Consider the following 27,676-nt stretch of genomic DNA (forward strand, 5'->3'; position numbering starts at 1 on the left):
CTGAGACACCAATGTATTGATTTCTTTATTACCAGCAGACCTACACTATTTCTGAACAACGAAAAAGGAAAAGCAGCAACCAAAATAGTCAATGACCAAACCTTAACGTCCTTGGAGCAAGAGGGAGACAATGCACTACTTTTCTCTACTGACTGAATAATAGGAGGCGGGGGTTGAGTGAGTCTACTCATGGCACATGGTACAAAGGCTCCTGAGTCCAAGTGCAGCAGGCAGCTTCACTTCATGCAGTTAGACATCAGAGCTCAGGCAGGGTGAGACAGAATAGAGGGCTTAAGATGGAATTATAAGGTGGCTGGGCTGAGCTGGGTTGGGCTAGCAGTTCCTGCCGAATCTGGTCCAAACACCTTAGGAATGGGTAGCCTCCCCTCCATGCAAAAGCATGTTGCTTGGGGCTCCAGTAACTTTATCTGATGGATGCCCTGAGAAGCACCAGTCCATTATGTTTTACCTGTTCCTCCACTCTTAGCTTCATACATCGACTATTCTTGAAGCATGCATTGCCAGGCAATGGCAGCTTTCGGGAGCTAGTGAAAAGTCACTGACGTTAAAAATGTTTACATTTTCATTCAGCTCTTGGAGGTAGAAAGGACTTTAGATATTTAGCCCTGTCTCTTTCCTCTACCGAAAGAAATGAGCAACAGACAGGGGAAATGACAGTGTGAATGGCAGAGAGAATACTAGAAAATAGGGCTCGTTTCTGCAATTCCATCACTGAATGGGGATGAGAATTCTTCTGCCCCAATATGAAGTCCAAGTACAATAATTAGTACAATAACCACACTTCAAAGAGTGTTCATGTTAATATGAATGTCTAGACTGTAGATGACCTGAGTGTAGTGACCTGATGCACGTAATTCAACGTTTAACTCCCGTTTCTATGACAGTTAATGGCACATAAAAGACACTGAATAAATACATTGAAGGATTTTTCGTTGAATGAATATAAAGAGTTTATTCGGTGCGTATTTGGGTATACAACAACAAATATTAAACAACTTTTTTTTTTAACTTTTTTGTGCACAGGACAGAAAACTGCCTGTACATGCTATGTCCACTTTTGGAACACAGATTTTAACAATTATTAATGCACAAAATCTTACACATCATGCAACTCTATGCCAAGATTCCAACTTTCTTCCATGCAACAGATATAAAGATCTAAATGGAAACCTAGCTAAGTCTTAAACACTTTTCCAGAAGCAAGTATAAGTATATGTTGTTTAGGGGTAACCGGTCTGAACATTTCCTTGTACACAATATTCACGTGCCAAATACAACGACAGGAGGACTCATACATATACAGATAAGACATTTCTTATTTAACAACACAAAAGACAACATCACAGTTCCACAGTTCCTGTCTTTACACAAGAAGCCACAACAATAGTTTAACATGATAACACAAATGGAATTAAGAGAAATCTACACTTGAGGATAATCTTTTTTTTAAAGTAAATATTTACTGACGGGTTGACAAAACAACTCAATTTCTACGCACAAAGTACAGCACAAGAACTTGACCAGAATACTACAAATCTAAAAAAAACTGGTAAAATCACAAGAACACTGTTACCTTGAGCCTGAGATGCCAATTCAGATTCAACCCTGAATTTGGTTGATTTGGATTAAGTGACGCAGAGTCAATAGAACCATTGAATTTCATAAATCATAAAGTTGCACTATACCAAAGTAAATAATACACTTGAATCAAGCGTAGATAGAAAACATTAAGCCAAGAAAACAACACAGTTCACATAATTTTGTTTGCCCCTACAAAACATTTAAGCAGTTAATTTTATTTTGTTATGTTTTTCGTTTTTGAATAGCAATTGTGGTCTTTTAAATTTTCTTGGTTGGAGAACAAATTTTTATCAGCATTAGTGCTGTGAAATATTTTTGGTTTGTCATCCCCAAAGTATAGGTGAGATCATGAGAAAATTGGGCAGTCCTTCTCCCAGATTTAGTTCACTGATAATGCCTGGCATTCTTTTGCACAAGCTCTATCTAAGTTATGGGGCTTGAGTACGGATGATAAGAAGGTTTAATGGCAGATAGAATAGTGAATTCTGCCTGTTTGTTGGTAAACGTCATTGACAAATTTGAACTTTTGGGTGAAGGACTGCTAGAAGAATTCAACAGCACCTGGAGGTAAGGTTCTGTTACAGAGCCCTTGTTTTGCCCTCACTGGCTACGTTGATTCATTGTGGCTCATGGATTTGCCTCCATTCAGCACACCGGAGACACTTCTGCTCTTGGTTGGGGTCCCGCTTCCAGATCGGGAGAACTCCGTGAGATCGTGCAGCGACGGCTCCTTGTACATGGCCACTGAAAAGCACAGAAAGATGGTGTAAAAGGCCTTCATATGCACACACCACACTGGCCCTAAACTTTTCTTCTGATTACTAGGCTTCCATGCTTTAAGCCAAACATGAAAAATGCTGCTTTCAAGGACTCAGTAGAGAGTGGACTGAATCTAAGCAAAATCTAGCCTTGGTGCAGTAGCATGTAAAGAGTTCTAATGCCAATTTCCATCACTTATGGTTATATATATGAGAGGATTAATGAGAAATGCATTTAATAAAGCTCTTAGAAGTTTAAATATGATGTACAGTATGCTGTGCAAGCCAAATATTAAAATTTAAACATTTGAAAATACTGATTTCTATCATACTTTAAAATGAAACTCTCCAAGAGTCTGAGTATTAGCACAATTCTTAATGCAATAAATGCAAATTTCGTTACTGTTGTGCTGTAAACAACAGTACTAGCTTACACTCATGGAACATTTATACTGTGCTATATACTCTTCTAAGTGCTTCACACGCATTATTTCAATTAATCCACATACGCGTCCTCTGACGGAGGAACTCATACCCATATTTCACAGGTGAGCATCTTGAGGCACACACAGATCAATAACCTGCCCAAGACCATCTGGTTAGTAAAGGGTGAAGTTGGGATTTGAATCCAAGGAGTCTGGCTCCAGAAAATATGCTATTAAGCAGTGCACTGTTGATTTGACAGGGCAGTCTGCCCCTACTCTAAACCCTTATTCTAGCCCCCGGTCGGTAACCTCTTAAAGGTCTTGCTCGGCTTTGCCCGTATTTTCTATCCCTTCTCCACCATGTCTTACTACTTCTAACATCCCTATCTTCTGCAGCCCATTCCTATCCCTCATCCTTTCTAATTTGCTACTGATCGGCTAACAATGACTGGAAAACAAAACAGTGAATGAAAACTGTTGGGACAATATTGTTGGGCCTTAGAGAGGGCCTAAAGAGCTTTCTAATAAGTGTTAAATGTGGACACGTTTTAGCAACTGTGTTTCCCCCCAGGGACCATTTCAGCATAATGTGGGGTTTTCGGCTGTCCTGAGTTAGCAATTAAGCTACTTTCACATAAGTAAGGTGTTGCTCTATCACGATGTACTATGGAAAAATTAAAATCGGGAGATTAGATACTATTGTCAATGCTTTAATGTTTTTAAGTGTGGTAAAATGTTACTAAATTTTTGTATAAATGCTTTAATGTGGTAGAATGATGCTCCACTTTCAAAAGTGTGATAAAGGATTAATTTAAAGACTGATACTCATTTAATCCACAGCTCCTATAAGATCACGTTTACCTTTCAGTGGTTTGGGCAGAAAGTGGGCTGCAGGCTTGTTCTTCTTCACATGATTTCCTTTCATGATCTCTCCTTCTTTGTTCAGACCCAGATACCACCCTCGGCCTGACTGCTGCTGACGGTATATCATCGATGAATATGTCACGTAATAATTTTCAAACACTGATTCTTTGAATTTGCACTCAGGTGTGAAATGTTCCTACAAGAAAAGTAAATAAACCAAAGTTCAATATTTATAGCTATGAATTTCGTGGAGAACCATGTGGTATCGCCCTTCAGGCATTTAGGACATACTTCGTTAAAGCGTGTATCACCGGTGTTCTATTTTAATAGCATAAACTGCTATCATTGGAAACCAATACTATATATAACATTTCACATGATACTTTAGAAAAAGCCCTAAGTACAAGTGCTACTGATCAATAATGAGCTCTCTTTGTAATAAGGTAATGGAGAAATTAGAACCAGCCACATAAGTGTAGTGTATTGGACAAATACAGGAACCAAAGATCGAAAAGACAAGCATAAAGCAATCACATGAAGCTTTGTGCTCTTTCGGATTAAATATGAGAAAATAAACATTTGGTCCTTGCACTTAATTTTCATAGATTCTGCCATTACTATATACTATAATCTTCAATTGCCCAAGGCTGAAATCTTCGTTACAATGTTATAATGCTGGCTGTCTATATTTCTAAAGGGATGCCACAAAGAAAGGCTACCTTTTACTTTTAGGTAAACCAAATTGATTTTTTTTAGATATTGGACCTTGACTTAAAAAAAGAAAAAAATTCCCTCCTCACCCCCATCCTTGCCTTACAGTAACAGTTACAGCAAATCAATATAGAAGCAAAGGATTTACAGTAATTCTACAAGCAGACACGAGAGAGAGTAGCTGGGGAAATTTTGAACCCTGCAATGTGATTTCCTGCCACATATTTGGCTATGTTTTCTTTGGACTTGCCCATATAAACGAAGGGTTCCTGACCCAACAGACTGTCTCAGAAGAAAACAAAAAGAAAGCCTTCTTTCAAGTTTTCTATATGCGTGTGTATGCAATAAATAGCTATTAAAAATGGTCATTTGTAAGTAAAATGAAATGAATAGCAGATTTTAATCTGAGTAATCCATAGAGTAGCAGAGGATTCACTTGGAGTCGAAGATAATGAGAAAAATGCGAACTGAACTACATGTGACAGTGGCACCAAGGAAGCCATTAGTGTTTTGCTAATTTGCTGAGACATTATCAGGAATAACCTTTGATAAAACACTAAACAATACTTTGTAAAATTATTGCACACTTTCTGGACACCGGGCTTCTCTGAACAGTGCCTCCATGGTCCTATCTTCCTTCATTTTCATATTAGGTATCATTCTGAGTAATGTACACCATCTGACCAACAGGATCTGAAATGCGCTGAGAGAGTCACTTCAGCAAAGAGGGACAGAATCCTCAAAAGAGGCAGCCTTTCTCTGAAAGTTACACAATTGAACAATTTTCTTCTCTTTTTTCTTGGCATCCACGAAATTCTGTTTCACTCAGTGATCTCACTGATTCCCCTCATCTGGCCTCCAGCGCGCACAGACTGTAGTCATCTTTGGGGGTCATCTCAGCCTAGGGGCACACTTCACAGATCCTCAGAAGATTCACACCAATTCAATCTACTCAAGAAGAAATGTACTTCTAAGGCAACTATCACATGGTAGGAACCAAAGCATTCTACTTATGGGCTGTGAAAACTCCTCTTTGTAGGATTCTTTACATAGGGAAAGCCAAGGTATGCCTATAAAGAAATTTGACTAAAGGTCTCCACATTTCCTCTAGTGATGAGGACAATTGCGTAGAATGGTGCTGAAATTCTTTGGGAATTAAATCACCATTTGGAAAAAAGAACCTCATTCTTGGAGAGTGGATTTTATTTTCATGAAGAGTCAGAAACCATCTGAAAATAAATATGGTGAATAACATATATGATCAAGGCGAGCGATACTGTTTAGCCACATAAACATACCGTATGACTGACTACAAAACCAAGAGATGGGATCACTCTGTGCTCTAAGGCAGGTCCCCCAAAAGGGCTGCATTTCACTTCTTGTGTGACAGCAGCATTCATTCATTCATTCTTTTACACACATTTTCTGACAGTCCAGTATACGCCTGGGTGGTCCTAAAAATTCATAGGTAAATAAGATGTGGCTTTGGAAAGCTTACCATCTATTTGCAGAAGTCAGACATGTTCCTAAATGACCTGGACATATGTGTGCTGCCATTAAGTACAGAGAGGGAGGCATAAAGGAGGTGTTGTATGAGAACAGAGGAAGCCTGACTTAATTCGGATTGGGGGACTGGGGAGGGGTAGGCTTCACAGGGAGGGTGTTATTTGAGCTGAGCCTTAAAAGATGGGTAGGAATTCAAAACAGAAAAGGGGGAAGAAAAATATTCGAAGCATAGAGCCCCAGTTCCTCTCACCTTCACTTCTGTGTCCCGTCTTAGGAATTAGAGTCCACCATCCTGTCAACTGCTCACACTTAAAACAGGGGGCCTTGAAGCTCATCCACATGCTCTCCAGTCCATGACCTTTCCCTTCCATTCCCATTGCCACTGCTCTCGTTTGCACCCTTCTTACCTCTCCACTGGCCTGCTGTAATAACCTCTTGACTGCTCTCTCCTCTTCTGCTAGCAGATTTCCCTCCTAAAACAAAGTTCTCTTCCTCAGGAACTTTTGATGGTTTTGCCTTTTGCTTACAGTCAAAACAACAACTTGATGTGGCATTTAAAATTCTCCACAATTTAGTCACTGCCGAGCCTTCTGTCTCATCTTCTAGCACAGAATCATGTGTGCCTCTGCACCTTTACAGATGCCATTAATGTCCTTTGTTTAGGATGTCATTCTTATCTCTCTCTACCTACTGGTTGTGCTCTCATCCCTCAAGGTCTAGCTCCCATATGACTGCCTCTGGAATCATATATGATCTCTCCCAGTCAGAAGTGATTACATCCGTATTTGTGCTCCTGGAAACTTCATCTACATCTCTAGCTTGGCCCTGTGACTCAAGCGTGTGCTTGATTGGCTCCAGATGGCAGGAGACTTGTCTTATTTCTGAATTCACTTTTCACCCTCATAAATAACTTGTCATATTGCCTAGTACACAGCAGACCACTCGATTATTGTTCATAGGATTTGGATTTCAGAGGTTCAGATTTAAGTATTGGAAATTCCAGGATTCATAAGTATCAACTAATAAAGTCTTCAGGGGATTTCCTTAATACTATATAAGGAAATCAGTTGTATGTAGAAGGAAGCTGTCACTGCATGGGCAGATCCTGCATGCGTGATTTAGCATCTGTTAAGAATAACAGATACTACACAGATACTGGCACCTACGACATTAGGAGGAAAAACTTGGTAATTGTTACAACTATTGGAAAATGGCAAGGAAGGACTCAATGAACTGCATGCTCTGTCACATCCTGGCAATTTCTTAGTCATCACCACTAAATTTGGACTCAAAAACCCAGTAGAGAGGAAGGAAAACGAGGCCAAAAAAAGAATATTGAAGCAACTAAAGGAGTGTTCTGTTCTCTGTGTGTGACACTGTCATTTTATCCAGTGTTGGAATGAGTAGGCAGAAGAGGCTTGATTTTTATCAAATGTGGAAAAATGCGAACATCCCACCCAACATGGGAAGGGCCACCAAAGGGAAGAGGGGTGCAGTTGCATCTCTCTCTGTCTCAGCAGTGATTCATACAAATAATAGAAATTGATCTGACCTTAACCAGGGAAGCCCTATTCAGAGGATAGCAGGTTGACATATGGTGAGGAATCAATCTCCTTTGATTGACCTGGAGACAATTATTAGCGCTCTTGAAAAACGTACCATAGTGGCCTTGACACACAGTAGGTGCTAAATAGAAGCAGGAGTCACTGTGCTTTGTATTTAATATGCATAAGATAAATACCTGCTAACATAATAAATGAATGAATGAATTAAAAAGATGTGAAGCATTCCCTGCACAATCACTAAGGAATTACTTGGCATGACTACAAAAGAAAAGGTCCTTTATATCTTCTAACCTTTTGTGCATTGATTTCTCTTCAAAGTTGTTTACCTCTCTTGCATATCTACATTTTTTTTCAGAGGAATAACGTCTTTCTAGTTCATGAAATAATCAACCTGTCTCTAAAATCTCTCTTCTATATCATTATCTCTATTCCCCTTAAAGTTCAAGGTTAGTTTTTTCGCAGTGAATATTGAACCTTTTTATCTAAGGAATCCATACCAGTTAGTTATAACGATCATATTTTGGGTAAGGAATGAAGAATACACATTTTCAGAACAAGCAGATCCAGGAGCAAAATCTAATACCCCTTTTTACCAATTTACTCACTATTAGGAGGGAAATGGTTCTTTGGAGGTTGAAATATCACTGACAAGAAGAAAACATTTGAAACCCTCAATATCAGGTCAATAGAACATATTGGAGAATGCTTACAGTCACAAATGGTAATGGTCTGCTACCCTTATCAAGGCATATTAGACCACCACGCAGACTTTGAGAGGCAAGTGAAGAAGGCATTAATGCAATCAGTAATGTTGATTATATGCAACTAACTCCCAGATCCAATGGTGTGCCAGAAAACATTTTTGTTACAGAACAAAAGGCTTTGGACTCGTGTAATCTGCTATTCTCTATTAGGGTCAAAAGAAGCAACAGTGCCCTGGGTTGCCCCTGGCACCGAGGGCAAAGTATGGAGAGGGTGCAATACCTCTCTGGCCCCCTGGAGCTGGAGCCAGGTCAGAAAGGGCATGGGCTGTGATGGTGGCTTCCCTGAAGGGAACCGAGTGAGGGCAACGTCCCTCAGCAGGTGAGGTGCAGCTACATCCTCAGTAGCCATAACCAAAATGGTGAGAGCTAAAAACTGTCTGTATATTATTTGTCATCTCAGTGCTCTAAACACATCTATGATACCAAAATACACACATCATGACTAAATGCCTTCCTGATTAAAAGAAGTAACTTGGCAAACATAGGCTTTAAGAGCAGATTTTTATACTGCTATTTTATACATTCTCTTTTCCCCCTGCTTTTGTATTTTCAGCTATGGTACCACTGATAGGGTGGCAGTGTTTCATTTGCATCTGTATCTCAGGAAGATGGGAAGTGTTGAGGATTGCCACGTATATTGTAAATGCTTCCTTTTAACACATTTCTCTCAAAAGAAGTATTTTTTAAATGGACTGCACTGATTCCCTTGGATCTTGAGAGAGCATCAGAGTCTACTGAGGTTGTCCATACATAAAATGGCAACACTAAGCCCGTTGACTGTTGACCAAAGCCTGTGACAACAGTATGGCACATTAAATATAACCTTTCCCATCTGTATATGCTATGCCAAGTGCACACATCCGTTGACATTTCTCAATGCATTTCATTGTATTCCCTCATAAAGTCTTGTAAAGCAGGCATCAGAGAACACAGAAACAAAAACAGTTTATAGATATATGAGTGGGCATTTAAAGAAACTCTAAATATTGAACCTAGTAAAACATGACTTCCTCTTTTCAGTAGGTTCTATAAACATATCATAACTAATCTCTCTCTCTCTTTAATCCTCTCACTTTCTTTTCGTCTACCTCCTCTCTTCTGGCCACATTTTCAGTAGCTAGATGATCCAATTAATTTAACAATTACTACCAATAGCAAGGGCTCGCTCTTCTAATTTTGAGCCATGTTCTGATGACAATTCATTTTCTAGACTTAAAGTTAGCAGGTGATTTAAGCTGGTCTGACTTGTGTGCATCAATTATTCCTCAGCCTAATGGAAAAATACACAGATTAAAATTAGATTTTCAACTCTTCTATATAGGCTTCCCCTCTATCAGTGATTTCAAAATTCAGGACTAATCATTATATTCAGGACTTTGATGTTCTCTCCCAGGGTATATCTGACGTGAATGAACTTCATTATTACTAAGATCAAAGCACAAGAAGGGAGAGGTTGGAGGAGAGGGAATCAATACTCATCCAGCGCACTGTAGCTAAGCAAAATGATTAATTCATGATAAACAGACTATTGTTTGTTCACTCAAATATCCTCTAGACTGTGAGATACCTGAGGGCAGCTCCTAGCATAGGCTGGCTTAAAGTCAATGATCAACACACATTTGATGAAATAAATGAAAGATGGAATACCATATGCAGAGAACTTGGAAGTTCCTTTGTACAGATCCAAAAAAGGGTTCAATGTGGCACTAAATGAAGAGAGGGCTGGAGTAGAGACTGACAAGTCAGAACTTGCCTGTGAGAGCAGAGAGAGTAGGTGACAGAAAGAGGAAAGCAGCCTACAGAGAAATTCAATTTAAAAAACTGGAGAGGGAGGGAGAGAGGAAAGGGAGAGGGAGGGGGAGAGGGAGGAAGAGAAGAGAGAACAATAAAGAAAAACAATGCTTAAGCTGCAAGAATAAAGAGATTTCCTGTTAATCAAGATATAGGCATTAAACATCCACTCTTGGTCTTTGGTTCTGCAAATAGCTAAGCATTTCCATTAAATTCTATTAGCTTGATTTTTGTAAAATGGGAGGAAAAAACCCTACCAGTCCTGCTGACCTTACTGGATTGTTGTACAAGGATCCAATGAGATGATGTATGTGAAAGAAGTTCTGAAAATTGTAAAGCTCCATAAATATGAAATGTGGGGTTAATTCTGATAATACAAGCCCAGGAAACCAGGGCAAAATAAATAAATTTTGTTTTCTTTTCAAGGTTCTTTTTCACTGTGGAATCAATTTACAGAAAAAGAGTCTGCCTATATGTGTTTTATTAACATGGAAGATATAAATTCTGGCCAAAATTAGGGCTGCACATGAATGACACTTTGTATTTTGTGGTCTCCTCCAAGCTTGGTTCCCAGAAAACTGTTTTGCTCCCTTTCATTTCTCATTTCTGTCTGCAGTTGGCTGAAAAGGCTGCAGTGCCGCAAGCCACAGCATCGAAGAAATGCAGTACTTACGTACGGGCTTCACAAAATCCCCCACAACAAAATGACTCAAAAGAACACATGATAATTAGCAACCATTGGTAAAGAAACACAAATTATAATTAAGAATATGCACATGGACTAATTTCCCTCCCATGGTTACAATGAAATTTCTTCGTAGCATTTTTATATTCCAAGATATTTAATAGATATTTTAATTTACCTTATGTTGACCCCATAAAATATGCTAGAACAGTATTGCTTTTTCTCCTCAATTATTCACAAACAAAAATGAAAAAATACATTAAGGACTCTGTCAACCAATGGCCTGTTTAAAACAGAACTGGGATGCAGATATGACCATATTCCAGCCCCGGAGTTCGTTTAGTCTTTTGTATTGGCTTGTTCTGGATTTTCATATATTTCTGTAAAGTGGTCTCATGCAATGGATTACTCAAGCTGTCAAATTTTACAAAGCAATTTGTTTTATAAAACACATTGAAATAAGCTAGAAAAAAAGCAGGAGACAAAACAAAAAATAATGCATCCCTTACAGTGCCTAAGAGGAGTTATTTTTGTCATGATATTAAAATTACATGATCCAAAGGCCTCTCTCAGCTCCAAACCTGGTCAGCAAAGACATTTCGAAATGGAAGTAACTTGCTGAGATTTGTGACACAGGAGAGGGATGGGCCACAGGTCTCCAAGGCTAACTGGACCAAGACGGTGTTAGCCTGACCCAAAGCTTGCAGAAGGAGATAAACTGTTGAGGCAATCCAATTAAGTAGTAGTAGACACACTTCATCTTACATAAGATACGTTGCAGAGAGACTGTGACCATTACATTATTCATTAAATCTTACTACATTAAATCTCATTTTTTAACAAAAATCTGTGGAAAATTACTTCTTTCTGAAGTGAAGAACACTTCTCTGAAGTGAATAACTCCCTAAAACTTTTTTGTCTATTATGTATCTTAACTCTGGATGTTGGCTTTCTTATAGCCAGGCTGACCTATGTGTCTTGAAATGGGAATCAAATATCAGATATGATTTCTAAAAATAAACTTTCCTGGCTTTTTACTGGTTACTGGAATTAATTTGTGCCCACTGGATAAATATTCTCTGTTACTACTAGGATGTTTTCTAATTTGTGGCAGTATTCTTCTCTGTAATAACTTCAGAGTGGGATCTAAATCCATCTGCAAGAGAATGGCTTTGGAAGTATTTGTAGGCAGCGAGAGAATAAGCGTAGTAGGTTCTATCTTTTTAAATAGCTGTTGCAAGCTCCTGTCTGAAAATTCAAAGGCTGGGAACTCTGAAAACTTTTCAAAGAGATCCAACAAACTGTCACACAAAGGAGAAAGGTTCTTTCCTCGTAGATCAACTGAAAAAACTGGCAAGGCAGGGGGCCTATTAAAAATAAAATCATACCAAGGTGGGTTGCATAGCATGTTCTAGTACTTCGGGCAGCTTGAGGATCATAATTTTGTGTTGGATAGCGGTTGTGTTAAATTTGATAGGGCCTGTCTCTGTAAAAGAGAGTCACTTACAATAACCATGAGTCCACTCCTTCCAAGACTTTCCAAGGAAACTTCTTATCTTTTCTCTTGAACAGGTAGGAAAGCAACGCTAGACAACAGCGACTGCTCAAATGGAAGTCGCTAATGCGTGCTTTCCACTGCAAACCATAAAACCTGGAATCACAGGGCAAGGTGCAAAGGCCTCATCTATAAACCAAGAATGAGAAAGGTGTTGCAGAGCGGTATTGGACTGCCGCATCACATTACACCTGCAAATTACTTCTGAGGATAGGAAGTTGTAAAGAGAGTAATCTTTCCACAAAAAGAGTGCATTTCTACCCTCATTTGCCCCTTTAACGGAGCTAATGAGACAATGTTAGCAACAGTCACTTACCACAAGTCTAAATGGGGGAAGTCGATTCATTAAGACTCAAATGGAAGAATTCATTTTAAACTATTACTTAGTGAGAGCCTACTGCATGCCAAGCACTGTGGGAGGCCCCTTGGCATATACAATGATCTGATTCAATTTTGACAGCAGCTCTCAGTAGTAAGTTCAGAGTGGATCTACATCCCTCTGGCCTGAGAGAGGAGTCCTCCCACCTCACAAGTGAGAAAACCACAGGAAAGAAACCTTTAACAAGTCATTTCTTTATAAACTCAATTGCAAGTGTGCCTTTTCATCCAAATGGTAGTCACTGTGGGTCAACAGCTGTGATGTCAACTCTCTTCTAAATGTCCAGTTCCAACATTTGCTGAAGGTTTGGCCCCTCCTCCTATTTGAGTGCCCTGCCTCTTGGAATACTGAAGGGCTCTGTTCAAATCTGCCTCTTCCACTTTCCAGATTTCTGACTTTGGGCAACGTACCTGTGTTCTTGCATCTGTAAGAGGAGAACAGCACCATGTGCCTCCTAGGGAAGATTGCAGAGGGCATGGAACGCAGCTAGCACAGGTGTAAGTGCTCATTGACTATGGCATCCCTTCCCTTGCCTTAACTCCCAGTTTGTGAGATCTATAAGAAAGTGCAGCATCTCCCACCCCACTCCCAACTTGAAACTTGTATCAAAACTAGTGGTTGTTGATGGAAACAAATGGAGAAGAGAAGCATCTTTCCATTTCTGAGAGGGGTTCCTGTTACATATGAAATGTATGTGTGAGAATTGCTTTCAGCAGTGATTCCTTTTCAAGGGTAACAATACATGAGCTTTTAATTTGGGGCTTAAAATATCCTAAGATTCTAAAATCTGAATTACTATAATGTGTATTAGTGAACCCACAAGATATTAAAGAGATTTGCAAAATAATCCAGTATTAATGGGCCAAATGACATTTACATGTCTCAGTTTAATTACTATGCCACAAAAAGTACAACACTATTATCTCACTTCTTTTGTTCTAAATGACTGTTTTGCTAGTTCTACTTTCATAATGTAGGTTACTAATAACAACAATAATGAAACATCTAATAGAACCTTTCGTTTAAGCAGTGCCTACTTTTAAAGTTTTCTACAACTGCTTAAACAGTTATAGCATTCAAGTGACAGATAAGGGACAGTTTAATAATGATGATGATCACAAAGGTAATGATTATAATGATTTTGGTAGACCTGTTTTTTCCTCTCTAAAGAGCTTTTTTTTTCACAGTTGAAGAAATGGAGCCAAAGATGCTAATACACTGGACCTGGCTTTTACACTTTCTGCTGGAGAATGAATTCAGAACAGGGAAGCAGCTCCTTCTAGAGGAAGCTGGAATCAGTTTAAGGTAGCTGGTGCTGACATGTGAGAGGCCCCTATTTTAAGGCAACCTGATCTCTAAGACACTTCCTAACTGGTCCTGGGTTGCAGAAGGAAGGAAGGGCTTCAACATTGAGTACAAGCCAAGCTCACCAGCTCCCGGCCTGCTGCTTTCTCTAACATGCCAGGCAGCCCTCCGTTTATCTCACATAAACATGTTACTTTAACCTTCTCCTGGATCATGCCATGAAAAGTTCATTCTTCTACTGCAAAATGTTCACGGCTGAATTTTAGCACATTTGGGTTTTTTTTCCTTTCTAGTGAAATTCTCTCTACTCTAGAAGTTTTTAAAGGGTGATCCAGAGCACATTTACTGAAACTAGGCTTCTGCCTTTTTAGGTACAGATGTGGGTAGCAGGTAAGGAGAAATATAAATCAACCCAAACAGACTCGCGTGTGTATGTGTGCCTGTCTGCTCAAGACAGAGAGAGACAGAGGGACAGAGGGATGGCAGGAGGGGGGTACAAAGAGATAAAGGAAGACAAGAGGAAGTGAAAACAGAGAAAGTAAATGTGATGATTTGTTTTTCCCAATTTCATAATCCTGGGGCCTTTGAGAAACGCCTGCCATCCCACTGTCCCCGTGGCCAAGGGTTTAATGGGGAAGGTAAAAAACTAAGTCTGCCTCTCTCATCTGTTGGAGAAAATTTCTATTTCCTGTCCAAACTCCCAGTTGTGCTCAGAGCTCAGGGTAAAATCTGAGAGGCCGCCCAGCGCAGGTAACGTTTTTCTGTACATTAGTATTTACGGAGGAGCCTGACAGACAGAGGAGTAAACCTTCCTGGAGATTTTCCTTAGTGTAATGCACATCTATCTCTGAAGGAAAAAAAAAGAAATCCAGGTCTCATGAGAAACTCAGGATCAGTGCAAAGAAGTCCTGTGAAAGTTCATTAAAATAAGACACTTTGAAATACGAAGGTTGCTATCATAAAGTGAATTATATTTTCATAAGAGAAATGTAATGCTTAGATGTCACAGTAAACAAGACAATGGTTCTCTATTTAGACCAAACTGCCCCCACCTGTGATGTCGTTTATTATCATCATCACCTTATATTATGGTTATGTAGAAACCACCGCAGTGAAGCCTGAATTCTAAAAATGCAGTGCTTTATAGGTGTGTTGAGATCAAGTATCCAGCTACAATTCCTAAATGAGCTTTCAATAGCTTAGTTTAAATTAAATTTGGTTTGTTCTGTATTTCCCAAAATACTGCAACAATTTTAAATTAATTTTTTAAAAAGGGTTTTGGTGACATTAAATTTTGAAATAGGCAAATTACAGTTATCAAAATATGCAATTTAAATTTTCACATATTTGTTACCTAAGTATTACCATAGTTGAAAACACAATGCAAGAATATAATATAAACTGGGACTATATGAAAATGATTAATACTTCAGAAGCTTTGCACAACCATGACCTATTTGGAATAATTTCCAGCTTTCATTTTCAACAGTGTAGACTGTTATGGCATTTGCATGAGAATGCAAAATGCATAAATTATCCCTGCAGGGAACACTTAAAACTTAAGGTAATTATACAGCATCGAAGTGGTTCCAAAGAACTCAAACAAAATAACAAATAATTCAAGAGTAACCCTTTAAAATGATTATTATTCTGTGTTACCAATGACCTTGATCACCAAAACTGCCTCTCGTTACAATCATATTCACATTATCAATTCTTACTTTGTTCTTTTACCATCAAGCTCTTACACAGCTGGCCCTGAAAATTTGCATGCCGTAAAAGCTGCAGTAGACAGCTAGTCAAGACGAATTCTCCAGTTATATTCATGCTGTGAACAGAACCATAACACTCCCTTAATATATCTTATCATTGCACTTTTATACTAAACATGCATCCAAATCAAGTCCTATTTTTTACATTCCTCCTGTTCAAAATCTTTTAATGGCTCCCTGCTGCCTACAGGAGAAAATCCAAACTCGCTGGTCTGGTGTTCAAGGCCTTCCCCAATCCTGCACATGTTCTCCTACAACTCTAGCATAAAATTCTTCAACTCAAGCCAGACTGGAGAAATAAGGCCAGGACCAAAACTAGCAGAGATTTTTCTTATGAATGGAAAAATATTTCCTCCAAACCAATTACTGAGCTTCAGAGGCTGGAATTTTCACTGTGATTAGAGAGAGTTACTGGGTCACAGAGAATAATAACTCATCTTTCCCAAGTTGCTTTCTTATGCTCTGCATTATTATTATTTTTTTTAATTCGAAAGAATGACTTCTTGAACATCCAAGCTGCTGCATGTCATGGGTCCCCACACTGTGATTTAGCAGTGTGCTTGTGCAAGAGGCTGCCACCAGGTATGCAATTCTTTGGGGGCCACTTCCTAATAATTGGCAGCTCTTCTTTTCACAGCATACAGAGGAAAAAGAGTCAAATGTCAGGATGTCAGAAACCTCCAGGCTCAGCTTCAGCCGGAATGCAAAAGCACTTTAGAATTGATTATTTCTGAAGACTGTTCGCAGCATCAAGGAAGAGAGTAATGAAATTGTATCTGAACAGAAGGAAGCTAAATTATTTATCTCATACTAATTTTTACCAGATGGCTGGTGATAAAAAATCTACACATAAATATGCTGTATATATTACTTTAAAGATAATCAAGGGGGCTAAAACTTTAAATGTTCATAATATATTCGTATCTAGTTTCATGGCTCATATTGATCCCGTACAAAGGTTATTCTAAGAACCTGTGATTGGTAGATGATAAATTGTATCACCAACTCATCATAAGTTACATCATCTATTCATGACTCGCATCAGCAGTTGGATTACTTCTCTTTTTTTAACCTCTCAGATAGAATAAATTTGGGATATTGCCACATGATGGTGCCTACTACGTCCCTCAGCACCAGGAGGGTACAAACAACACTCTTTCCCCAAGAGAAAGAGAAGGATGTGGCCCTTCAGGGGAATCACAGTCCTCAGAATTAAACTCCCTCACTTAGCTTCAGGCAGAACCTGCTAAATGCTGACTTCCGACTTAAAGTCAGTTGATGGAAAGGGGATGATGGTAAGGGAGACAGGGTGTACCAGATGTACATCCTTTTCCTTTGCTGCCCAAGTTTTGTCTCCAGGGAGAGGGTTGTGTGGGTTCAACACCCAGTTCTTCCCTCCCCCGCCCTGTCATGGATCCATCTTCTCTTTGCTCTGAAGCCCACCCTTGGAAAAAGGAGACATGGACTTGTTCTTTGGTTGACTCTCAAACGCCAATTATTCAGGCAAGGAGAGAAGACATTTAATTACATGTGCTGGTTCATATCAAACAAAACATTTTCAGATGAGTCTAGCTATTCGATACTGTTCTCTAGGTAAAGCAGGTAAAAATTCTGGCTCCAGAAAGGAATTGGTTTGTGGACAGAATCACAATGTGTCATTTGCCTAGCGAGTCCCAGCTTCTACGAACAACATCTTTACATAATGTTTATTATTTTGCAGAATGTGCAGTATCATCTCTGGTTGACTTAGAAGACAGATCATTTTCTATACCATTTTGGGGGGCTTACACTCATTCAAGTCAACAGAAATTTCTTGAGTGCCTATCACATGCACTATTTTCCCTAAAGTACATGTTGACACTCATGCTGGTCAGCACGTTGGGAACAGCAGATGCGTTCCTCAGACAATTGTCTAAAGAGCACTTCCTGAGCTGCAGCCAGGACTCACGCAGCGCCCCAAAGTGTGTTCTTACGGTGAGGGACAACAGATCAAAACTGAGTTCCACAGTCTACAGTGGCCAAGCAAGAGACAGACCTACTGTGGATGCATATCTCTGTACTATGATAACCTGATGGAGCCTTTATTCCATTCAAAAGAATTCATTTGGTAATTTCATCTGTTATAGTTAAGTGTTCTCCTGTCATCATCAGCAGCAGCTAAGCACTTACCGATCTCTGAAAAAAAGTGTAACTATCCTAGGTCAAGGTACAGAGTAGAATGGAAACAGCTTATGTTGAAACCTAAAAACAGATCCTTCAGAATCACACCAGAATGACCAAAGTTGCCACTGTGATAATAGCTAGAAGAACATAAAAGCAGTGCATTCTATGACTAGCCAAACACAAGTCAATTTAATTATACTGAACTAGAAGTGATACTGTACACTAGGTGCCAATACAAGATAATAAAGCTCCATTTTTAAATCACCTTTCTGCATGGTGAGATCACTAGTACTCCAATCCCCAGAACCAATATGCTATAAACACACTTTGGTGTCACTGAAGTTATACTTTCTGCAGTTCCAATCTATTGAGAGAATGTTTACAGAAGTCAGACATTTGGTGAAAATCATAGGAAAAAGGAATGAACAGGGGGCTGTAAGCTAAGTGACCCGAATAAACAACAGCATAAATACTTTGAGTAAACATTAAGAGTGTTTCAAACCTCATAGCTTTGGGGGAAGCTCCATAGGCCATGCCCAATTGTCAGGGACTTTGCTAATTTTCTAGCATTAGAAAGAAACAAGAGGAAACAAATTAAACAGGTGTGAAGCCATCAGAACTGTGGTGTTTGTGTGCAAGCACATCGAATTACCTGTGCAACTCCAATGAGAAAGCAAAGAGATGGGTGTGCAAACAGCAACCAGTCAGTGGAGGACAGACATACACACAAAGCCAGTGTGAGAACTGCTGCAGATAACATATTTGTCTTCTTAGCAACATTAACTCTCTGTTCTTCTAAATAGTTTTAATGTTTATCCACAGTTACTTACTGTATTTTGAGTAAGCAATAATAGGTTCGATTTCCCCTGAGCCTGAGTCGCACCTGGTAGTAAATTAGGTGCTTAGGAAGGTGCATTACTTCCTTAAGGCCACTGAGCCATCACTTAAGGCATAATATGCTTGCTTTGGTTTATGATGATGCTACTGACTCACTTCAGTGGGAGTTGTTTTTCCTGCACTGCTGATGGCTGAGTTAAATGAACATACTCGGTTTTTTTCTCCTTGCAGTACGGATGGGATGGCCTGAGCTAATTACACATTCTTGCTAATTCCATTGTGACCCACAGAGCAAATGCCTATGATGTTTGGTTAAAGTCTGAGGCTCATTCTGTAGCTGTGGAACAAAGCAAAATCAATGAGGGATGCGGCAGATTGCAGACTCTTTGATAGCATTCGCTAATTGACTGTGTTAGCTGGCCACTAGTGCCATAAAAGCCATACTTGTAGTAAAACATTAATTTACAACATAAGACAAATCACGTTACTCCTCTATTCAACACTCTCCAACAGCTTCCCATCTTAGTGAGCGTCAAAACCAAAGTCCTTGCCTTGGAAGATAAGGGCATATGTGACATGATCCTGGCTACTTCTCTGCTGTCATCTATCACTTGCCCTCTTTTTTCACTTTATGTCACTCACACTGACTTCCTAGCTTGGTCCCCCTTGCCAATCATATTCTCACCTCAGGGCCTTTGAATTTGCTGCTACCTCTGTCTGGAATATTTTTCCTCCAGATATCCACTTGGGACCTTCCCTCTTGTCCATCAAATACCACCTTTACAGAGAGGCTTTCCCTGACCACCCTATATGTAAGTTGCCCCTATCTCGCAACACACCCTGTCCCCCTAACCCTGCTTGTCTATTCTCCAAAGCAAATTATATGTTAATCTGTTTATTTGTCTACTGTCTGTCTACTCCCTCTAGAACACAAGCTCTGTGAGGACAGGGATTATGTTTTGTTCAATGTTGTGTTCCAGCATTCAGAACAGTGCCTCAAGCTCTGTATTCATCCCATACAAATTTGCTGAATGAATGGATTGATGGCCTGACAGATTGAAGGGACAAAACATTCTAGGTTATTAAGGTCTTTGCAGAAGTATTAAAGAATGAGATTTGTCATAAAATGATATTTAGGCTCCTATTGACGTACAGTTATCAGGGCTTTCATCTTCACTGTGGTTACAAACTGCATTATAATTAGAAACCAGCATCTCTGCCCAAAGAAACAAAACGAACCTTTACTAATATTCTCCTGAACTATACATGAAAGGCTATTCATAAAAAACGGTAGGTCAAGATGAAAGGAAATAGGTAAGGAGAATACCTTTTAAAAGTGTGCCCACAATTAATCACCGAAAGCAGCAAATCCTGATGGCCAGTAAATTTCAAGGGCTTATCTCAGTAATATTTGAAAGTGAAATCTTCTCCTCAACATATTAGAAATGTCAGTTCATTGTACTGAACAAAAGAATAAATGAAGAATACATCTTTCCAAAGGAGATGCTATTATTTTGATGATTTAATTAAAATACATTAAATAAAGATTAAAACACTAAAATATCAAGAAGAGTTTAGCCAGGAACCTAGTGCTGAACTCTGATGTGTTTTTCATGGGGGCTTAAAACTTGCTATGACTTGTGCTTAAATTGTCCCGTGTAGAACACAGGTATCTCAGGCTGAATATCATAGTGGAGAAGGGTTCCTATCTCATTTCTTTGCTATGGATCACATTTTGTTTTCAATTTGCCAAAACAAAGATAAGGATTTTTAAGAAAAAGGGATGTTAAAAAAGAAATAAATGCTACAATGTGCTATAAAATACAATAGTATAGAAAAATCACTTTAGTGCCAAACTTCAGATGTTGTTTGGAAAGGAATTATTTGAAAGGAAGCATAGTGAAGGAGAGAGATAAAAGAATTATTTAAATTGTGAATTACACTTCACCTAGCTAAACTTAGTTAACTTGGTCAACAGCAGTAAGTGTCAACTGCACCAGTATTCCAAACTCACTGGACGACCATGACTATGTGAGGCAAGTGGGCACAAGAGGACTCCCTGGCAACATGCCTTGCTAGTAAGTGGACTTGGAGCAACCGTATCTAACCAAATGCCTGGGATGGTTTAGCCAGTAGCAGAAGTTTAGGGCCCTGATCTAGGTGTAAAGAAGAGGTTGGTGGTATTCACTGCAAGATAGTCCCTTTTGGATATAAACTAATGGACTAGGTGCTGGATCTTTATAAAATAGAATGGGGGGGGGGGTGCGGCCCCGTGGCCGAGTGGTTAAGTTCTTGCGCTCCGCTTTGGCGGCCCAGGGTTTCGCTGGTTCGGATCCTGGGTGTGGACATGGCAACGTTCATAAGGCCAGGCTGAGAAGGTCCCACAACTAAAATATACAACTATGTACTGGGGGGCTTTGGGGAGAAGAAGAAGAAGAAAAAAAGACTGGCAACAGATGTTAGCTCAGGTGCCAATCTTTAAAAAGAAAAAAGAAAACCAGCAAGAGAAAACTAAAAAAAAAAAAAAAAAAAAAACAGAAAAAAAAGTAGAATCAAGCAACAAGCATATTAGGCCTCAAGTTGTTCTTTTCATGAAACCTGGTTTTTAAGATATGCTCACCTCGATCAAACATCTTGGCTTCTTCATTTCAACACACTGGGAAAAGGAAAAGTGGATAAACAATCCTAACTAAAGGCTAATGGCAAATAGCTGCCCAGAACTGTTGTACTGTACACTATTTCCTTCTTTGTTTTATGTTCTATACTAAGGCAACTTTGCATAGTGGTTGAGAGAACAGGTTTTAAAGTCAGAAAGTGGCAGAGCAATAATTAGAACACAGGTCTGTCTAACTGGGTAACTTTGGGCAAGTACTGTAACCCCAGGCCTTAGTTTCCTCATCTTTAAAATGGGGGAAATAGTAGTACTTTCTTCATAGGGTTGTTGGGAGGATTAAATAGGTTAAGATTTGTAAAGGGCTGCTTAGTCTGTAATAAGGAATAGAATTTTCTAAAGCAGATGTTTTAAATTCAGGAACAAATGGCAGTATTCTGGGACATTTGCATTCATATAAAGTACAATTACTTTGTGCCTGAATAAAATATCGGTGCAGTGATGGCTGCTAACAAAGTCGTATCACTCCCATGTATAAACTAGAGCAGGACTGACAATCAATTCGTGCCTGCAGTCAGCATCAAATCTGCTTCGGGGTGGATGATGTGGGCGTTTGGTTCTTAAAATGGGCTGGTGGCAGGTACTGAAATTCTGCGAACTCATTTTTTGGGTAAAGTCTGTTTTTCTTTCTGTCCTTAATCTGTCGTCCTTAGAACACAGGTTAGGATCTTCCATCTTCAAGAATTTAAACACTAGTTTGTAAACATCTGGCTAAGAAATCCATAGGGGATTTCTCTGGAAATGCTCTTCCACTCCTCTGCTCTTTCTCAGCTTTTGAGGAGTGAAGCCGCTTCTCCCGTTGCCAGGCAATGAATTGCAAGAGCTTAAATTTGGATAGTGACTACTAAAAAAGCGTCTCATTCTAGTGCTCCTCCTTCTCGTCTACCTCCTAGTCCCCAGGCCTTTCTTGTTGTTTTGTGAATGCCCATATCTAAAAATACTGCTAGAACTCTGCTCTGCAACAGTGATCTGTTCATGGTAGTCCTCATCTGGTAGTGGTCAGATATTAGTAAAAAGGGGACCTTGAGTAGGCACTTGATTGTACTTAGCAGTTCGATCTGTTTCTCCCATTTGACTATAAGCTCAAAGAAAGCAGGGACTGTATTTGTCAAGTATCAGCAATCAGTAGATTATTGCTTGGATGGATGGCAACATATATACCATAGGAAGCTATTATGAAAGGAATAGGAGTAACGATAAAAAAGGAGCAAGAAACATTTATTCAGGATCTTATTAACTAGTTAAAGGAAAATAAGAGAAGCTGAGATTAGGTGTATAATTTGGTGAGACTATCAATAGCAGGTGGAAAAACTGAAAAGGGAAAGAGGGTTAAGATGTGCTAAGAAGGGGCTACCTACCACAGTTGACGGGTGTGGGTGACAGTTACTTGAGAGGGAAAGTGCCTTTTAGGGGCTGCTACCCTAAGCATATTTTACCCAATAAGTAATGATACTGCACAATGATGATGAAAGGATAGCTATTTACTATCCAGTCAAAGGATATGTAATTAATATCTAAGTGCGATAATTATGTTGCATCCAAGCTGAGGTTAATATTTGGAGCATAATTGCTAATATTAATGCTTTGCATGTATGCATAGCACATATGTTGATTATGCTAACTCTACATTTTGGGAATGTAACTGGAGAAGACACACCTTCTTTGGGGACCACTCTCAGTCTGTGGGAGTCATTCAGTACCTTTGATACTAGGACATTTCATTCATTCATTCAGCAAACATTTACTGAACACCTACTACACGCAGGAAACGTTCAGACACTATGCTAATCACTAGATAGAGCAGTGGACAAGACATAGCTATTTTCTTCTTCAGAGTTTACAATCTGGTTAAAGAAGCAGGAGAGATAAATGTGCAAGTGTTGTTGGCAAGATGAGTACTGAAGTAGGAGTAATCATAGTGCCCTATGGGATCTTTGAGAACACATAGCAATCTAGTCAGAGAATGAGCTGCTCCTTGGTAAGAGCATCCCAGACCCAAGTTTCACAGCTATTTTATCCTGTGGGCCACTACAGAGGCTCAGCCATAATAATGGATATTTGATAATAGAAATGGCTGACATTTATTAAACACTTGCAGTACATCAGTAATGTGCACAGGGCTTGAGATAACTTATCCTATGCAACAGGATGAAATATCATATATAAATCCCATAGGTGTTGGAATGGAAAATAGCAGACATGCTTTGGGAAGTTTTCTAAGAAGGCTTTCTCTGGGCTGTAATGGTTTCTGAGAACTGATGGGAACAGAGAACAAGAACCATCCTGTGGCACTCTCTCTTGGTCGGCAAGGAGTTCGGCTGAGCTTATTGGAAGAGTAGAGCACAGTACCTTGGGGTTCTTATGACAGCCTGTGAATGACACGACTTGGAACAGCTATTCCACACTGTCAATCACCAGAAGCATATGGGTCTAACACTAGCAAATCTTCTGGCAGATGCTAGCAGGTCACTAGTTTAATGCTGAAGGGTAAAAATGATTAAAAGAAAGAAAGGCAGGGGGAAACACAGCCTCCTTTTCAATCCTCTCTGTAGGTACTACTAAAGTATAAAACGAATGATAGGCAGAGACGCTTCTAAACCTTGGAAAATAGACACAATGTCCAGGAAAACACAGATGGCTGGGAAATCCTAATATGGAAACACTGTGAGGTATCTTCACCATGGAAATGCCATATACAGAAAGGAATAAAGTGTCAGCTACAGGATTGTTAAGGCCTGACTTCTTCAACCTGACTGATAGTGTTCAATGGAATAATCTCTTGTATTTGATGACCCCTATTGAAGCTTTTCAGAAAGGACAGCATCTCACAGATCACCACTGTACACGCTGAGCTCAATTATAGGTAAAATGACGACTTTATATTGTTCCCTTCGCATGAAGCCTCGTTCTTTAGGAATCATAGGAAATCAATTGTAGCAAAAACAAAGCTAATTAATTGGCATATGTTAATTGATTGCCTATGGGCAGGGTACTGCACTAGATTCTTGGAAACGAATGAAAAGATTTAGTTGGATCTTTAGTTTTAATTTTGATCTCCTTGGGTCTCATTTATGATGAATAAACACAACCCATTACAGCCACTAACATACAGATTAGGTGTCTATGTGACTGCAACTACTATTAAAATAACATTAATCGCTCTGTCTTCTTCAATGATCCTATTAGAACCAAACACAGATATATCTCCAGCAATCACTGACTTCATACCAGCATAAGCATTCAAAGTTGGGCATTTGCCCTTACTCCCAAAATCCAATATTAGGAGCTTTTGCCTCAAATCACCTGGGTATGCATAATTTATTTGAAAATACTATTTAGAAATTTTGACCCAATGTTATACAGTGATATTACGTGTGATGCTCGCACTACATTGCCTACTTTTTACTATCTCAATTTTTCACTTCATGGCTGTGACCATATGCTTAAAGAAACGAAATCCTTTACTGATGACTGGCCTTTATGAAGGCTTACTCTGGTAAACCACAACAGAATTCCAGTTTATTTCCCAATATTTTGCCTGCTGGAAGAAACAACCAACCCCCAATATGAGTAATGCACTGATGCCACAAATCACACCCTGAAATATTTCATTAATATGGGTTTTTACTGATGCTGTTTCTTCTTCAATTACTTACTATATAAGACAGCAGAAGATTCTAATGAAGGGGCTGGCCCCGTGGCCGAGTGGTTAAGTTCCCACGCTCCGCTGCAGGCGGCCCAGTGTTTCGTTGGTTCGAATCCTGGGCGCGGACATGGCCCTGCTCATCAGACCACGCTGAGGCAGCGTCCCACATGCCACAACTAGAAGGACCCACAACGAAGAATATACAACTATGTACGGGGGGCTTTGGGGAGAAAAAGGAAAAAATAAAATCTTTAAAAAAAAAAAAAAGATTCTAATGAAGAGCTTGCCTTACTGATTTGTTTCAGAGTTTTAAAGTGATCACGACCAAGTTGACAGTGAAATATTTATTATGCCTTACTGGTTGTTTTCTTTTCTTGAGGATCAGTCGTGAAAGTGGAGACTTAAAATAAGCTCCCACCTGTCATTACAAAACCTCACTGAGACAAAACTCACTAGTGAAGTTGAGCAGTTAGATTTCACCAGGACTACAATATTTGTGTTCAAGAGGGAGGGATGCTTTTTCTAAGAGAGAAGGAAAAATAAATTTCTGCACTCAAGTAATTTTCCCAAGTAATTTTCCGAACAAGCAAAAAAATGTGAGCCTGTCAAAACAGACAAGTTCCTTTAAAGGAAGTTGTGTGAGCAAATACAACTAGTAATTACTAATAGAAATTGCCATCACTACAACAGCTATCAGCTAGGCTGTACAGCACATGTGAGAAACTAATCCTTGAAACTACGTTTCCTTTTGCATGCATGCTTAAATTGAAAGCAACTAGCTAATCCAATTATTCTAATTGTACTTTTTCTTTTCTTTTTTTTTGCTGAGGAAGATTCTCCCTGAGCTAACATCTGTGCCAGCTCCCTCTATTTTGTATGTGGGTTGCCACCACAGCATGGCCACGGATGAGTGGTGTAGGTCCGTGCCTGGGAACCGAACTTGGGCCACCAAAGCAACGTGTGCCAAACTTAACCACTTGGCCACAGGGCTGACCCCTCTAACTGTACTTTTTTAATTAAATTTTTTGATTTATTTTGACTAGGTAGATAATTCAAAACTTAGAATTATGACAAATTTGAATTCAGTTTACTGGTATAGGAGAATAATCATTCTTATAAAGTATCACAGGAAATAACTTTCCAGTTTGTCTTAAAGATGAGCATTCAAGTGTCTGGAGCAGCTTATATAAGTCCAGTTATGTTCTTTTAGATCAAGGAGCTCTAGTCGGGCGAGACCTTTGGCTCTGTCCCAGATTTAACTAAGACCCTTATTAAAGTTTATCAAATGCTTTGAACTTTGGGTTTCATAATTTATATAATAGAAAGAATGATACTGACCTTTCTCATTTACAAGTTAACAGATGATTAATGCTATTTCTACAAGGCCACATAATTATAGCTTGATTTTTTTCTCAAAATTGTCTTCAAAGCCCAATTTATTTTTTAAAGTATGAGTAAACCCTCATCTCCTGCATATTCTGACAAATACCCTAAACTGAAAGAAACTGGCCCACATCACACCTCAATGATATAAGTCAAAATATAGGATCTTAGCTCAAGCCGATGGTGAAATGCCAACTTGCTTTTTCTATCAACCTTATATAATCTTGAAAGTCGGTCTTCTTATCTCTCTAATCCTTCTGAAATGTGAAGGACATGAGTAGTGGCTTAAGAAAAATAAATGACAGATCTTCACCATCACATTAACACCTTCTAAATCAATGGGCCAAAAACGTTCCATAAAGTAACTTTTTAAAAACGAAATGTAAAATGGACATTATAAACTTAACCATTCTTCTTGTTTTCACAAGCAATGTACTTTAGCTAATTTGATGCATGCTTGGAGTATTCATGTTTAAACAAAGGTATCACATAGCTTATTAACTAAACATTGGTCAGGGGAAACAAAATTTACCTGGATTTCCAATTTAATTTGTAAAAGGCAACCATTGTTAGAACCCACTCCTTTAAAAGTGAAATGCTACAGCCTTCCCTGAAAATCTTGTGGGTTGTGAATAAGTGATGGCAGTCTTATAATCTTTTTTAAATCTACATGTATATTTTGTTTAAACAATCTACACTACAATTTGGAGTGTCCTTCCTAGAAGTATGCCATGGCATACATTTTATCTGAATGTTGCTCTTTCTATGTAACATATTTTTCACTTTTAGAATAAAGTGATTTGAAATTTACTATATTTGAGGGAGTTACATAGGGAATACACACTCACTTTAGTATCCACCTAAGAAAAATATAACTAGGAAGAATAATTTCTTCCCCAAACACCATCTTGTACAGTCCAAAGGTCCAATGGAAACACGTTTGAGGAGTTCTGCTCCTTTAGATAACATACGTACGTACACTGTGTTGTCTTTCCAAAAGTCAACTATTACTACTACTACTCACTTATTGGAGGAGTTGGGTTAGTAAATGAATAGCAAGTGATCCAAACTACATGGTTACTTGGCTAGTATATGTCCACGTCAATTTCCCTCTTTGCCACAATCCTTATCACAGGTGTCTTCCTCAACCTTCTCTTTTTGTTGCAGACTGAAAATAAAAGCTTGGGGAAGTTTATTAGAAGCAGTATGACCCTCAGTCTCACCCTCAGATGCTTGACGCTCCTCCACAATTGGCAATTGTGGACACAGAATAATGATTTGCTTTGTGCCTCTT

The 27,676-nt window shown here is 39.1% G+C and overlaps 1 protein-coding gene across 7 annotated transcripts in view; it reads right to left on the reverse strand.

Moving 5' to 3' along the window:
- Positions 1-946: 946 nt before the first annotated feature.
- The window catches only part of FGF13 (fibroblast growth factor 13), a 488,385-nt gene continuing 461,655 nt past the window's right edge, over positions 947-27,676 (reverse strand). For all 7 annotated transcript variants that reach the window (XM_044763925.2, XM_044763927.2, XM_044763924.2 and 4 more), the window contains 2 exons: positions 3,647-3,845; positions 947-2,346 (listed from right to left, as the gene is read on the reverse strand). In XM_044763925.2, coding sequence (XP_044619860.1) covers positions 2,210-2,346; positions 3,647-3,845 — 336 coding nt within the window. In that variant the 3' untranslated portion in view covers positions 947-2,209. The remainder of the gene's footprint in view (positions 2,347-3,646; positions 3,846-27,676) is intronic.

This window comes from Equus asinus, chromosome X (assembly GCF_041296235.1).
Source record: "Equus asinus isolate D_3611 breed Donkey chromosome X, EquAss-T2T_v2, whole genome shotgun sequence".
Lineage (NCBI taxonomy): Eukaryota > Metazoa > Chordata > Mammalia > Perissodactyla > Equidae > Equus > Equus asinus.